Source organism: Setaria viridis, chromosome 9 (assembly GCF_005286985.2).
Source record: "Setaria viridis chromosome 9, Setaria_viridis_v4.0, whole genome shotgun sequence".
NCBI lineage: Eukaryota > Viridiplantae > Streptophyta > Magnoliopsida > Poales > Poaceae > Setaria > Setaria viridis.
In genome coordinates, this window is record NC_048271.2 from 5,327,611 (window position 1) to 5,343,331 (window position 15,721).

Below are 15,721 nucleotides of genomic sequence, written 5' to 3' on the forward strand. Positions count from 1 at the left end.
TGTCAACCTGCGCGACGCACGTACGGCCGTTGATGGCCTCCGCCGCCACCGGTGACGCCGTCGAGCTGTGGCAGCAGGCGACAGCCTCGCCGCCACCTACCTTCGCTCCTCCGCACGCAGCCACCCGCAACGCTGCCGAGCGCTTCCACCCGCAGATCCGGGTGCTCGCGGTCCACCCGGGCACACCACAGGGCCTCCTCAGCTCGCGGCCGCCCCTTGCCCGGCGCTGCGGAAGACAGCAGATCCACTGCTAAGGGCGACGGATCCGGCCAAGGGGCCTCCACATCCGACCGCGGAGCGCCGGAGCGAAGCCATCGCCGCCGGGGAAGAAGCTCGCGCCGTCCGCACAGCGCGCGCATCTCCGAGCTGAGAAACGCCTCGCCGTCGCCATCCTTGCGGGAGCCGGGCTTCCGGCCTCCCTGCTCAGGCGACGGCGAGGAGGAGAAGGAGAGGAGAGCGGAGCCCCGGCGGCGGCGGGCGAAGGTCCGCCCGTGCCGCTTGCGGGAGCGACGCGGGCGTCCGTATTGTATATTGTTGGAATACACAGGTTAAGATGACACACGCTTTGGAGATCTGCCTCGAGCAAAAAGGAGTCGGAGTGTGATCCACACTATACGGGGGGAAGAGCCGTGTCGATTGGACGATTCCTCGCATGGAGTGTAGTCGGAAACATATGCAAGCAAAAGTGGTAGGAGTGTGGCCTGTAATGGATCTAAAAAGTGCTGCATGAGGGCAACGATTGGATAAGACCCTTGTCACGAATCCGATCAGTGATAGGTGCAGTGCACACCCACATCCTCAGAGCTAAAGCCCCCTTTTGGCTCATATTTGAGTGCCTTTTCTCATCATTCGATTCTAATAAAAAATATGGTCAAAATGAAGGAAGAGTCCCTCGGTAAACATTATTGGCTCTTCAAGGTCGATCTTCAAGGGTGCAAAAATTTGACCATATTTTGTATTAGAATATTGTTATAGTAAAAATACGCTATTGTTAAAGCACTTGTAAGAGAAATCTATGCAAATGAAATTTGTGTTTCATAACTAAATATTTTTTAGATATATTGGCAGGTGCATGACTGATCACAATTAACGACTTATTAGAAGGTGCTGCATAAGTTTGCACTATTTGCTTGTATTCTAGTATGTTTGCAAAAGCCCCCACAGTTATGAGTGGACAAACTTTTTGTCAACATGGTGCTTTGTCGTCTCCTTTCACGACATAATAAGCAGCCTGCTACTGGAGTAGTAAAATACCTCTCTCGGTACGTCCTCTCGTGATACTGTACAGATAATGCTTTGAATTATCCCACCACCAGTAAACTACTTCCATTGTCTGCAGATAATGTGATGCAACCGAAGAGGATAAAATTGTTCAACCTTTTCTGCAAGGACAGTGCATGATCGTGACAGCTGTTACCATCGGACGTAGAGCACCAATGTTGGTTGTCATCCAATGGTATCTTTTGCCAAGCCTTTTCGTGTGCCTGTAGGCTATTTCAATTCAGCATAAAGCGTTCACGATAAAAAGGTAAAATTCATGCAGGATAAGTCGGCATAGTACATTATTCTCAAACATATATATCCGTACCTCTCAACAGTACCAATAACACATATATGTATTTTCTAGAATCTAGCTGGGATGTTAGCTAGGGTTTGCACCTTAGATTTTAATCAAAAGTTGTTGACTTGCAGGAGCGCAGCTTGCGGTGCTCCTGTAATTACCGAACCATCGGGTTTCGTTAGGTTCCGACAACGAACAATATAATCGCTTGGCATGAATCTCGTCGGAACAAGCAACTTGGGTTGCCGCTCTAGTGTTGGTAATTAAAGCCTGCTAGGACGCCTTCAATAATCATCGAGATCGAGATGAAGGAAGAAAAGCAATCTAGTGTTGGAAAAGTTAGATAAAAGCAAAAGGAAAAAAAGATAAAAGTAGATAGATTTTGATCGGTTGGATACCCTCAATAGGTTGTGTACCTTTATATATAGGGTGGGAAGATCTTACTGGGAGGTAAATCCGTTATGAAAATCATGTCAAATTACAACTCTCTATTTGGACTACCCAAAACCGGATCCTCTGGTTGAAAAACGGACCCTACTGTTTACCAGACTGTGAGCATCTTCTGGTCTCATAACTTTCACATCAGACAAGGTATATATCCGTTCCAATCATCTTGAGAGCTTTGTCCTAATAAGCTTGAATATGTGATTCTTCACGGCTCTCAATACAATCAAGCTAAATTATCTAGCTAGGCAGAATGCTCACAAAACACGCCCACACACTAAACTTGTGGGAAAATGAGTATTAGCTCTAAGATTGCCAATTTTGATCGTTAACATATGACCTCCTTTTTTTAAATAATGCTTGCATATCAAAATCATTATTGTGACTAAAACTGCCTCAGTGTGATAATCAGCAATAATTCAGATAATTCATGGGCTATATGCTATCAGCCATAACGATCTATGCTTGCTTAAAATGTTGGTGGCTTTATTTTCTTGGGTCTGCACTCCCTGGTGAACCGTGCTGATCTTGTTGGTATCACTTCAACTTGTTGTTCCATTATCCTTGTTTGCGCATTCTTTGTAGTTTCCTCTTTTATGTGTTGAGATAAGCACGAGGGACACCATTTTGGTTGCAAATACCTTAAGTTTTGTAGTGCTTACTTCAATTGGTGAAGATCCTGTTGCTCTTGGCGGCAATTTTGATTCCTTAACTTTATTTGACTGATAACCAATTCCTTTGCATTTATTATATATTTTCCTTTTTTATTTATTCAGAATTTTCCTGAAAGCCCGGCTTCACCTTGTTGTCTAAGCTGGAGGTTTTGGTTTTGTTCTTTCCTAGAATTTTTCGAAAAAAATTGGATGATTTGGTTACAAAATTGGATGCTCCGATTTTGGTAGAACCCTGCATTGCACCCTTTCTTTTGACTTGCCCCACGAGCACCGAGGTCTCCAATGTAACATGGGAGTATTCTTCAGTGGCACTTTCTTCTGTAAATCTCTGTCTCCTTTTAAGACTTTAGGTCTACCTTCACCATGGATGCATTTTCCCTTTTAGTTGGTTTGGCTTGATCAGGCTGAATTATCACTTATCGGCACTACGAAAGTGACACAAAGCTTCGTTGCCAAATTGTCTCGGCCACAAAAAAAAATATCTATAATTGACTCAGCCAATAGTTGACTTCCGTTCCGTGCACACGTATCTATCGCCGATAAAGGTGTCATCAATTTTATCTGACACCATTGCAGTCATAGCTAGGTTCACAGTTCATATAGGTAAAGTGGCCACCATTTAGATAATTGATGCGCCACTGTCACCCACGGGCTGGGTGTGGCCTGGTGCAGGTAATACAAGTGAGTGCAATGTGATTAGCTAGGGGTACGTACTCTTAGGGTACACGCAATGGTTACAGAGAGCAGGTTCAGCTATAGACAATACCAATGCCACATAACAGATTCATTTTAATATTTATTTCTAAAATTTTAGTGGGTCCCACACTCATCTACCTTCTTTCTCTCCCCTCTCTGCCCCATCTTCCCCGAGCCGCTCCTGCGCCCAGCCGCTCCGCGCGCTGCTGAGCGCCGGCGGACTGGCGGCTGCACCCCTCCTCCGCCCGCGGTGGGGCTCGACGGCCTGTTGGCCCCATCACAGACTCCGGCCACCGCGGCTCGCCAGTGGTAGCGGCCTCCCAGCTCGCCCATGTCGCCCCCGCTCAGCGCCCCCGCAGGCCGTCGGCCGCCGCCTCTCACCTACGGCTGCCGCCCCTCACCTTGCTCCGCTGCTCTGCAACCACACCGGCCGCCACCCTCCACCTATCCCGGCGCCGACGCCTCGCTCCGCGTCGCCTCCTAGGCCCCAGCTTGCTCATGCCTGTGGCCTCACGCCGGCGGGGGCATCCTGCGCTGCCTCACCCCGGGCCGCGGCCAAGCTCCACTTGCGGCGGAAGCCGTCGGCGACGGCAGCCACCTGGGAAGAGCATCAACAGGAGCTCCGCTGTGGTGCCGGCCGGCCGTGGCCTAGCCCAAGCGGGGTCGTTCGGAAGGGAGAGGGAGAGGGAGAGGAGGCGAGGAGAGAGAGGAGAGGAGGAAAGGGGCCCGCGCGATATCGAAGTGCGGGTACGCTACATCTGTCGACGTTTTTCTCTCTCTCCTCTTGTCTCTCCTAGTAAGGTCTTAACGGCCCCTTGCGGGTGCCCTTAGCAGATTGTGCGCAAACTGTGGCGTCACCGAGGAATGTGTGGTGCCGCCGAGCCGTGCGAGCCCGCGATAGATGCGTGTGCCTGGAACGGGGTCGAACATTGGACAGTCTGCTCACGAGACAGCGGTGGTGGCATATACTCCATACAAGCATATAGCATATAGGCAACTGATCGATCGATAACAGGATCGTGAGGTCATGTCACGTGGAGTTTTGAATATAGCGGAGATGTTTTAGGGGAAAAATGTAGGATCCAACACTACTCCAGGAAGGACCATCATCGTTGGTTCCACTAAGTCCATCACCGTCAGTTTTGGACCGGCGAATTTAGATCGATAGGTCGGCTTCCTTCCCAACGGTAATGCCCTTTCTAAAAAAAACTATTGTCACCATCGCTCGTTGCTCGCCCATCGCTGCTGCAAATCCCACCCGCACCTGCCGTCGCCGCCGCTCCAAATCTCGCTCATGCCGCCCTCGCGTCATGCCCTCACGAACTGTCGCCACATCTCACACCGCCACGTCCACCACCGCTCCTCACCTGCATGCCGCTGCCACTCCTTGTCCGCCGCCACTCCTCACCCTACCGTCGCTCTTCATTGCCACCGCTCGCAACTCTCTACTAGTGTGGGGCAAGTGAAGGGGGAGGGGAGGGGTAACAAAGGGAGAGGAAAGAGAGGAAGAGGGGAGAGGAGGCTGACCAGTGTGGATGGAGATATGAGATGGAAAGTACGGATGGAGAAGGGAGGAGGAGGTTTTAATTTGTATTGTATAGCATTATCACTATCAGTTCGTAACTAGAGCCGGTAGTGATGCTCCTTTTCACCGGTTCCAATAGCCATTGTCCCCACCAGCTCCCGGTGGTGGAAAGACATCGGTAATACCAAAAATATCTCGAGAAATTCTAGTTATGTGCTATTTGTTACGTGAAGTGTGAATGGAGTGCGGCCCAACCGGGGAGCTACTGATTTCGCGTAATTGCTCTGATGATTTACACATAGCTACAGAAAAACGGTATGATGTGCACGTGCACCGCGTGGGGGCATGCATTTCGTCTCTCGTCTTGCACGGCCGCTCACATCGTGCCACACTTTACGTACCATCATTGGCTCATTGCCTGCACAATTCCCTTCGTGGTTGCAGTAACACGGGGTACATACGCCGGCCAAGTTGTCCTCCCAAGTCCCACGTGCATCATGCCCATGCTGACTGACGAGCGCTTAGTCGTCATGTCCTAGGCTTTTTTTTTTTATCTACGGTGCCTTTTAAGTGCCATGCTGCCATGCATAGATATGCATCCTAGTAAGTCCTAACACACACAGCCTTGCAGCATGCGCCATTGGCTGATGAACCAGGAGCATATGCGTGCACGTCACTAGCACAAATTTACAGTACCACACCGAGGGTACGTACGTTCACCTGTATGGAATCCAAGGACCACCCTTGACGTCGTGAGCACATGACGCTACAGTAGAGTACTCACTCTTCCCGTCACTGTTCGTGACTGCATCATCACTGGCACTGCACTGCACGCAATGAATGTAGCTACGGAGCACCACCACCAATAGCCCAATACCAGTATCCTCCGGTACACTGGCACTACACTGCTCCTAGATACTGCCCCCATTCCCCTATTTCTCGCTACAAATACTGCACTGCATCGTGCATTCTCCCCCCTTTTTTTAACCAGAAATACACACGAGCAAACGTGGCAAAAAATACCCTGTGGTGCAGGTGCACGAGTTCAGTGGCGTGCACCCCTGCACTGCACTCGCCTCCATCGTCCAGGGTCATCTCACCTCAACCACCGCGCGCATACCCAGCTGAGCTGAGCTCACGGTCGGTCACTGTCGCTGAGGACTCACTGTGGGCGCCGCATCCTGCAGCAGCAGCAGCGAGGGATGTTTGAATCTCCGTGCTAAACTTTTAACTCCTGTCATATCGAATGTTGTACACTAATTATAAGTATTAAACATAAGCTAATTATAAAATCAATTTCACAACCCCTAGGTTAAATCGCGAGACGAATCCATTAAGCCTAATTAGTCCATGATTTGACAATATGGTGCTACAGTAAACATTTGCTAATGATGAATTAATTAAGCTTAATAGATTCGTCTCGCAATTTAGCCTTAGAGTTCTACAATTAATTTTGTAATTAACTTATGTTTAATTCTTCTAATTAGCATTCGAATATCTGATATGACACAGACTAAATTTTAGTTATGAGTCCAGCACCCCTAAGCCAGCCACCCCGGTCGTAGACTGGCCGGTGGTCGATGCCACCCGGAACGGCCCAGAAATGGGAGGCCCCTCGCTACAGCAGGCCGCCCCACGCGCTGTCCTCCCGGCACTGGACCGCACAGACACACCGAGCCAGGAGGCGACGGCAACGCCGACCCGTCGCTCCCTTTCCCGTTTTGCCCAAACATTTTCGTCCCGGACGAGCACGCACGTGCACGTGCACGTATATAATAATGTAAAGAAAAAAAATAAAAAGAACGACCAGCTTATTGCAGACACCATTCAGATGCCGATCATTTCATGATTTTTTTTCTCCTATTGTTTCATGTGGATTCAGCAGCCACGGGACGAATTTCCAAACAAATCGATTTGGTTTCGTGGACGCAAGCAAGCTCGACAACAACACATCAGCGAATCAGGTGAGATAAATAAATAAAGGGACTATCTATTCATCTATCATCAGTTTTCAACCCTTCGGATCAATTTTTGGATCGGATCTCCAACGGACGTCTTGGATCACGCATTGGGCAAATATATGACCTTCTCAATCCTGTCCTCTTCCTCCTCCCGGTACCCCCGCCGCCACCCTCGACACCACCCATCACGCCGCCCCGCCTCATTGGCGCCGGCTCGGTCCGCCCACCCATCTCCCACCCCCTCTCTCTCCTTCGGCGTCGGCCTTCCTACCCCTGGCTCCTTCATCTTCCTCATCTCCAGCGCCCCCACCTTCCCCGCCGCCCGATCGGATCTGGCAGCACCACACCGTCACATCCGCCGCCCCGACGAGTGTCGTACATACATCTATGGGCCCACCAGAAGGTTTGGACAGTCCTAAATATAGGGCTGGACACCGAGATGCATCTGACATGGAGACCATGGCACAGGACAGCGTAGTCTACATGGAAAGATAGGAACTAGTTGAGGATTAGGAAAGTACTCGTTGTAATAAGAGTAGAACTCCTCTAGTCGTATCCGACTAGTATTCTTGTAACCAATCGACCTGCAATCCTGCCCCCGACAGTATAAGGCGAGGCAGGGACCTATCCAAAGCAATTCAATCCAACCAACATACAGGACGTAGGGTATTACGCAATCTAGCAGCCCGAACTTGTCTAAATCGTGTGTTCGCGTTTACCTTCGAGTTCCTGATCTCGATGAGCCCCACTAACCAAAACACTATCTTGAGCACCTCCCTCAGTATGTTGCCGAGTTTAAACACCGACAACGACCATCACTGCTATGGCCTCAACGCCCCCGCCACCTACCCCATCCATCCGGGGGTCCCTCGCCGCCCGCGGCAGATGGCGTCCCCACCGCCTCGCCATCCGCCCCCGCACCACCACCACCATCAGGCTAGCTAGCTCCCCGACCATCTCCTATAGATCTGGAGGCCACAAACCCTCCAAATCTAAAATCTCTAACCCAAACCCCTGACCCCAAGAGCTCGCCGAAGTTAATGGAGGTTGTCGGAGGATGCTGGACACGAAGGAGATGGAGTCCAACACGAATCTTGACGCCAAATCCTAAGGCAAGAAATTCGATATATTTTCTCCAAGAAATCAGGCGACAGAAATCTAGCATTTATCATAAATAAATACGAAGGAAAGGAAAGGAGCGAAGATTCGTTTCATCGGGAAAAAAGAAAAAAAAGGAGCGAGGATTTTCTCGTCATTAATTGGTCTCCCGACCTGGCTACGGGAGAGAGGCGGTTTTCGACCGTACGAGGAGGAGCCACATAACCCCGCGGTTGGCGGGGTCCCCCGGAGACGGGGAGGCGCGGTTGGCCCGGCCGGCCCGGTCACGGGGCGGGGCCTCGCCCAATGGCTGCTCGACAGCGGCCGGCACAAAACCATCCCGGTTTCGCGATACCGCCCTCCGCCTCCGATCCCGTCGCGCGGCAGCGCGCAGCACCGCTTTAAATCCGCCACCTCCCGGCGCCTCCCTCCTCCTCCTCCACCCGGCCGGTCCCCCGCCTCCTCCTCCTCCCCCCACTCTCTCTCTCTCCACTACCGCTGCTGTGACGTCATGCACTCGCCGGCGCTACCGCCTACTACCGTGGTCTACAGCCAGCCGTAGGCTTGTCCAACCAATCAGTCAGCCCTCTCGTAGCCTAGTTAGCTCTAAAGCTGCTGCTGCTGCCGTCGTTGTCGTCTCCGCTGAAGCGACGTGGTTGTTGTCTAGAGGATTGGTTGTTAGAGAGGGAGCTAGCTAGGATTCGGTTCATAGGAGGCGGAGGAGAAGGCGGCGGCGGCGATGGGGCGCGGCAAGGTGCAGCTGAAGCGGATCGAGAACAAGATCAACCGCCAGGTGACCTTCTCAAAGCGCCGCTCGGGGCTGCTCAAGAAGGCGCACGAGATCTCCGTGCTCTGCGACGCGGAGGTCGCACTCATCATCTTCTCCACCAAGGGGAAGCTCTACGAATTCGCCACCGACTCATGGTACGCGCTCGCTGCCTCCGCCACCGCTTAGGTTTCGTCGCAATCCGTTGATTCAGCTGGACTGCTCCATTTCCAAGCTGTTTGGACTTTGAATCACGGTTTTCGGCTATTATATCTGTTTCAATTTCGTTGAGAATTTTCGGCGGGGGCGATCTAGATGAATTTTAGCGTGTAGGGTGGGCCGCTCGTGCGCTATATATGAGGTAATTTTATGTTCCGCTTTCGCTTGGTTGGTACTGCTCTATTTGGGGAAATTTTTGTTGCCATGCTGCATGTGTTAATTGCTTGACTGAGTTGACTCTTACAAAGCTTGGTACCAGAAGGGGAAGCATACTATGCTATAATCATCTCATACTCTTAATAATTAGTATATGTACGTATGTCCTTGGCATGCTGGGATGATTTGGGGATTACATGGTGGATTATGGTTTCTGTAATTTGGATTTTGCTCATCCAGGTACCATTAATTTCTAACCAGATGCTAACTAAGTCGCTGCTGGGTCAGCCCTTGCTTGCTGCTTACATCTTGTTCCTTTATTCGCATTTCCACTGCTTAGTAAAAGTTTGGCCGCGATTATTTCTTTGTTCTTCGATCTATCCTTTTTCTTGTGCCTTTTTCCCTCCTGATTGGCACTAGTCGCCAACCTTATGGTATGCAACTATACAAGGTTTCATACATGTAGTCTTGCTCACTGCTACAAGCATCTAAGCTAGCTTGTCTCTCTTGAATGATGATCGATGATGCTGAGCCTAACTCCTCCAGTAGGGCACGCTCGTATCTCAAGCCCCAAACAACACATAAACTTTAGTTTGTGCGTGGACTTTCTTTATTTGACTTTGTTATGATACATGTTACTGGGGGTTGCCATGATTTTCGTCAAGGGAGAACAGTTTTGCTGCTAATCCATTCTTCTTCAGTACGTACTTACTTTTGCTGCTATTAGCCCATATTGGCTTTTATAGTTCTATTATTACCATCTGATTTTTGAGTTTATATTTCACAACAATTAGTGGATGTGCATGGTTTCTAAATAGATTAACAGAACCATTCGCTACAACTGCGGCTTAAGCTGCTGTGAATTTCTTCTCATTTTCCCCTTTTGTTTCATCGCCTTTTTGACACCAGTGTATCATATCATCTGAATGACCAGTAGCCCTGACTTCCACGTTTGTGGACATGCAAATCTTGTTAGTTACTAACCATGCATTTTAGCAGGTTCATAGTTTTAGTTGATTAAACTTGTGCTTACTGCCCATACCTTTTCTTTTTTCCCAGAACTATGCTAATTAGTGAGCTCAACATCTATTTGAGTAAACACATACTCTTTGGTGCATCAAAATAACTATATCTATTCTCCTCTTCTCTTCTCCACTTTCTAGTCCCCCGAAAAACCATTAATTTTAATGACAGTGGTCTGTCGTGTATGTGTCCTCCAGAAGAACCACTCGTTCGGGTATAATAACTCAAGTGTCTTCCTCTGCGAGCTCATTTTGCAGGTTAATCAAGTTAGAATTATTTGTTGGGGGGGGGGGGGGGGGGGGCGGGGACTGTTCGCTTGATCTAACCGAACTCCATCCATCTTCATCAACTTTCTGAAAAAAGGAAGTGTAGGTGGCTTAGCACCTTGCATTGTACTGCAATATATATATATCTCAGACCAAGAAGAAAATGTTGAAAGTGTTTTGTTGATGCGTAGTCGGTTCTTGCATGAGCAACATGTGGGGAGTTTGTATGGAACCTAAGGCTGACATTATATTATCCATTCAAGTGTAGCACTCGTCTATGGCAGTTGTCTCAAGCTCCTGTAATCTACAGTGAGTAGGCATGCAGACATTCTGTAAAAACACAAGTACAGCAAATACATGTACTTTACCAATGGTACTTGCAATAGTGCCATGACTTTTTGATAGAATTGAAAAAAATACAGGTGTTTTACCTTTCGATTTGGTGAAGTTGTACCTGAGAAACTGTTGCTTACGCAATATTCATTGATTCCTAGCGCTTATATAGTGACTGAATATTAGTATTTTCTCTACCAGAACATAATTTGCAACAATTTCAGTTTCTAGACATTCCTCACATGCCTAGATTGATTTTCTCCTTTTCTTTTCCAACATATCTTGATCATTTTTCATACTTAATCTTGTGAAATTGCAAATAGTTGCAGTTTGAATTGAAAAATTAACCAGATTAGATTCTGAATGCATGTTATATGCATCTCGATCAATATCACATGTGTGATTTTCTTTCTCCTGGTTGTGATTGTGTACCAATCCATATTTTACTGAAAGTAGAACATTCCCCCATATCACTTATTGGCACATCGATGCATGTATGTATCAGGGCATCCTGTTGTGGATTTCATTGATCTGAATTTTCAATTGCAGTTTTCCTTGTTGTTTAATTAAGAGACAAGGTTCTATGAGGTTCCCCTAACTTGGACTTACAGCCCACTTTCTTGAAGTACAACTCAAAAGGCTTTTGGTTTTATTTTAGCAGCTTTTTTCCTAACACTTTTTTTCCAGAACACCTGTGATGGTTGGTACATAGTGCAAATTATCCTTCTCCTTTCTGTAAAGCTCTAGAAATTGACTTTTGTGTAAAAAAAGGTAAAAGATTATGCTTGATATTTATGCTCCATGATTTGACAAATTTTAGTAACCAAATTCCTACGATAACTCAAGAAAACATTAATTGAAAAATCACACACATTTATCTGTTTTCTTTATGGATTAATTTAACAAAATATTTTTAAAAACACAAGTTCCTTAAGATAATTTCATAGTAATACCCTTGCAAAAGTTTTAGAATATATAGTTTTCAATATGTCTTGTAAATTAATTGCATGGACCATGGAGGATAAGAGAAACTACCATTGTAAAAAAATTAAAAAAATCATTGTATATCATGATGTTTTAAATTTAGTAAGCTTATGTGATTTGCTAGGTAGTCATATATTAAGTTACTGCAGTAACAAAGAGTTTTGAAGCATAAAAGAAATTATACAATAATTGTTCACTGTAGCACTTTCTATGTTTGGAGAAATTTTCATTTTTAGACCAAGGCTCTTTATTAAAATGCTGCAGTTTGGTTGATAATAACAAATTATATGGTACAGGCTATATAAAGACTAGTATGAATTCGTAAAAGCTACACTTCCATTCTTCCACACTGAAACTGATTCAAAGAGCTAGCTACAATATAATGCAGTTAACAACGTCCACAACTTTATTTTGGTTTGGCATCTTTAACTTACTTCCTAAATGTTGCTGTCTTCTGTAACTGTTGTTCTTGAGGTTGCTGCTAATGTAAGTAGCTGGGATGTCAAAATCTGATCCCATTTTTGTGTCCTGCTTCTGATTTGGTTTCTTAACCAGTTGAACCATGTGTTTTTACATCCTTGTAGAAAAAGGGAGAATCTTTAGATAGCATGTCTTTATGAAATTATAGTGTATAAATTTATTACATTACGAATTTATGCTTGAAGTCTATTAGGACTTAAAGATGCCTAATTGCTTACAGTATTGAATACACACTCCTTCCATTCTTTATCATACAGATTTATTTAGTTATTCGTGCCTACATTTATTTACTTCCAGTGATAAGATATCATTTCCACCGTTTTCACAGTATGGACAAAATTCTTGAACGATATGAGCGCTACTCCTATGCAGAGAAGGTTCTCATTTCAGCAGAATCTGAAACTCAGGTACTAACTTCATTCATCTGTTTTTATTCGATTCATTACTGTAGGTTTTTAGCTTTTTTTCATATGAGAAAATCTCATTCAGTTCTTGTCAAGTTGGGCTGAATTTATAATCATTCATGCTGATCAAGCTGTGCTCAATAAACATGTTGGCCTTTTCTTGAACTATTGATAGGACCTGCTGTTTCATTACTTCTTTTGCCAAATGACTAATCTAAACCTAGGAACAGTAAACTGCTTCTCCTTTGCATAGATGTACCATTGGTGCAGTAAATATGATTGTTATAAATCAGCAATTAAACCTATCAGTAATTTAGATGGCATGTAGCCGGAGCACATTGTGGCATAACATACTTAATCAGCCGGTCCAAGGAATGCCTTAGTTTTAGGAATTTTGTGATCATGTGCTAATATTTGTCAAGTGCTAGCAATTAATGTTTTGCAAAAGCAGGGGTTGTAGGATTAATATGCACGTGTCAATTACTGGTGATTGACCACTAGTCAAAACAAATTGGCATGTCCGAAAAAAGGGGACAAACACAAATTAGAACAGACTCATTCGAATTGTAATTGTTCCCAAAATTTGTTTAGCTTTTCAACAGGATTTACTTCGATTTTTTATATATATTTGGTGGAAGTGGGAATCACAAGATACGCATCGGTGTGACAGTTAAAAGCAAACATTGGCATAAAAAGGTTACAAGAAAATATTGATTATTTAGGATACTCTTTGTATAAAAAAATTTCTTTATTGTATATTAACTCACTGTTTTCAGGAGGTATTTTTTGTGTGACATTTGTAGGATCATAAAGTAGCACATATTTTTATTGGGGATTAGCATAGATAGATCCTAACAAGTATCCATATGTATAGGACAGGCTTTGGAAGCACACGAAACACTAAATTCAAATGTACAATATGTTGCCAACCATCTTTTTCGCCATTTCTTATGGTTATCCTAATGCAAACTCCATGGATATTTGTCATTTTTAGACGATAGATGATTGTAGTGTCCTAGTTATGAACAGTAATAAAATTGAATTTAAACTAATTGAAAAAACAAATCACACAACACATAGCAGTGCTTAGTTCAGTTAGTTATCCTTGGCTATCATGTACTCCCTCCGTTCCAAATTGTAAGTCATTCCAAGAATCTTGGAGAGTCAAAGCATCTTAAGTTTGACTAAAATTATAGAGAAAAATATAAATATTTATGATAATAACATTTATGATGTCAACTAAGTATCATTAGATTCTTTATCAATTATATTTTCATAGTATATCTATTTGATGTCATAAATCTTTATATTTTTCTCTATAATTTTGGTCAAACTTGAGATGCTTTGACTCTCCAAGATTCTTGGAATGACTTACAATTTGGAACGGAGGGAGTAGTTAAGTCTCCCTTCAATTGTGATATCCTGAATTCGTAGTATTCCTTTTCATGATGTTGGCCCATATTAAATAATGCAAATTTTCTTTACTTGTGTAGGGCAACTGGTGCCACGAATATAGGAAACTAAAGGCGAAGGTTGAGACGATACAGAAATGTCAAAAGTAATTTTTAGTGATTTACGTTGCAGCAAGTTAATATGAACTACCCACGGCGAGAAGATAATATGAGCTAATTGGTGTGTCCTGCAGGCATCTCATGGGAGAGGATCTTGAAACTTTGAATCTCAAGGAGCTTCAGCAACTAGAGCAGCAGCTGGAGAGTTCACTGAAACATATCAGATCCAGAAAGGTAGCATGATCATATATATGACACCACCGTGCATTACTTTTGCGGTGTCTACGCGGCGACATCCATTTGCCCTGTATGTTGAAAAGCTGACCAGTACATATTCTTTGCATGTGCAGAGCCAGCTTATGATGGAGTCAATTTCAGAGCTTCAAAGGAAGGTAAACTGTCGGACTTGCGTGTTAGACTAGTGTGATTTCTTTAGCTGTCCATCAGAGGGATATGGTTTGTTTCAAGCCATGTGAATGTTGTGACTACGCTGCAACATCATCCGCTCGAATATATCTGCTCCTGTGCTTCGCTGACTGCTGGCACGCGATGCATTGTTGCTGCAGGAGAAGTCACTGCAGGAGGAGAACAAGGTCCTGCAGAAGGAGGTAGGCATAGGCCGCCGCTGTTGGCTGCTCAACCCGTTGCCTCGTCCATGCTCCAGTTTTTTCCTCTTGTTTTCCCATGAAGCAAAGTTGAACTGATTTGACAGAAAGCATTGTTCCTTTCTGCAGCTCGTGGAGAAGCAGAAAGGCCAGCGGCAGCAACCGCAATGGGACCAAACTCCACAGCAAACCAGCTCGTCTTCCTCGTCCTTCATGATGAGGGAAGCTCCCCCAGCAACAAATATCAGGTACTCCTACATCACATCACGCCCCAATCCCAAACAGTGAAACCTTCCCTGTTTTCCCCAGAACGCGTCGATGCGTTACTGACAACTTCAGGAAGCGAGTGACAAGAGGGTGCCCCGTTTGTCTGGTTTGTGCAGCAGCTACCCTGTCCCTGTGGCAGCAGGCGGCGGGAGGGTGGAGGGGGCGGCACCGCAGCCGCAGCCGCAAGCTCGCATTGGACTGCCTCCATGGATGCTCAGCCACCTCAGCAGTTGAACTGGAAGGCTTCCTCTCACCCGTCTCGGTGTGCGGCCAAGATTCAGGAACGGTAGCATGCTCACCCGGCTGCCTCGCTGCCTCCACCTGGTGCGTTATTATCGTCGATCTTGTCGTGATCGCGAGCGGCGAGTAGCAGCAGCAGTAGGGGTTTACCATAATTTGAGCAGCATATAAGTAGCAATCTACAATGTGTATATTTTGCCTTTGTTCATCACCGTTTCCGGCGAGGCTACAGTACCATTGAGTAATTTACCCATGTAATATTTATGCGCAGCATGAGCGTCAAAATTCCATTTTCCATGGCAAATGTGCGCGGTTTATCAATTCAATCCTGTAAAGCAACAATTGGTATATTCAACAAGACATGCGTGCCTCAGTCATTCCTACCTGTAGAAATACCCATGGGGCCCTGAGCCATTCGTTTATGCATCACCTTTCCTTTGTACAGAGTAGATCCTCGTGGTTGTTCCAGAATGCAAAGCAAAGATACAGCTAGTGTATAACAAAAATA

General features: G+C 45.8%; 1 protein-coding gene across 2 annotated transcripts; it reads left to right on the forward strand.

Annotated features, from left to right (window-relative positions):
- Positions 1–8,306: 8,306 nt before the first annotated feature.
- Positions 8,307–15,590, forward strand: LOC117837305 (MADS-box transcription factor 14). Of its 2 annotated transcripts, none has more exons than XM_034716905.2 (8): positions 8,307–8,883; positions 12,515–12,593; positions 14,084–14,148; positions 14,236–14,335; positions 14,452–14,493; positions 14,668–14,709; positions 14,836–14,954; positions 15,093–15,590. In XM_034716905.2, the coding sequence occupies exons 1-8, from the start codon at positions 8,699–8,701 to the stop codon at positions 15,205–15,207; spliced, it is 747 nt and encodes a 248-aa protein (XP_034572796.1). In that variant the 5' UTR covers positions 8,307–8,698; the 3' UTR covers positions 15,208–15,590. The 2 variants fall into 2 exon arrangements, with proteins under 2 accessions (XP_034572796.1, XP_034572795.1); XM_034716904.2 differs by having other exon boundaries at positions 8,311–8,883; positions 15,090–15,590.
- Positions 15,591–15,721: the final 131 nt, after the last annotated feature.

Bases quoted from the DNA above. Each gene is read 5' to 3' on its own strand.
- LOC117837305 (XM_034716904.2), top strand. From the start codon at position 8,699: ATGGGGCGCGGCAAGGTGCAGCTGAAGCGGATCGAGAACAAGATCAAC. The intron at 8,884-12,514 runs GTACGCGCTCGC...CCGTTTTCACAG, and splicing joins GAATTCGCCACCGACTCATG to TATGGACAAAATTCTTGAAC. The intron at 12,594-14,083 runs GTACTAACTTCA...TTACTTGTGTAG, and splicing joins CAGCAGAATCTGAAACTCAG to GGCAACTGGTGCCACGAATA.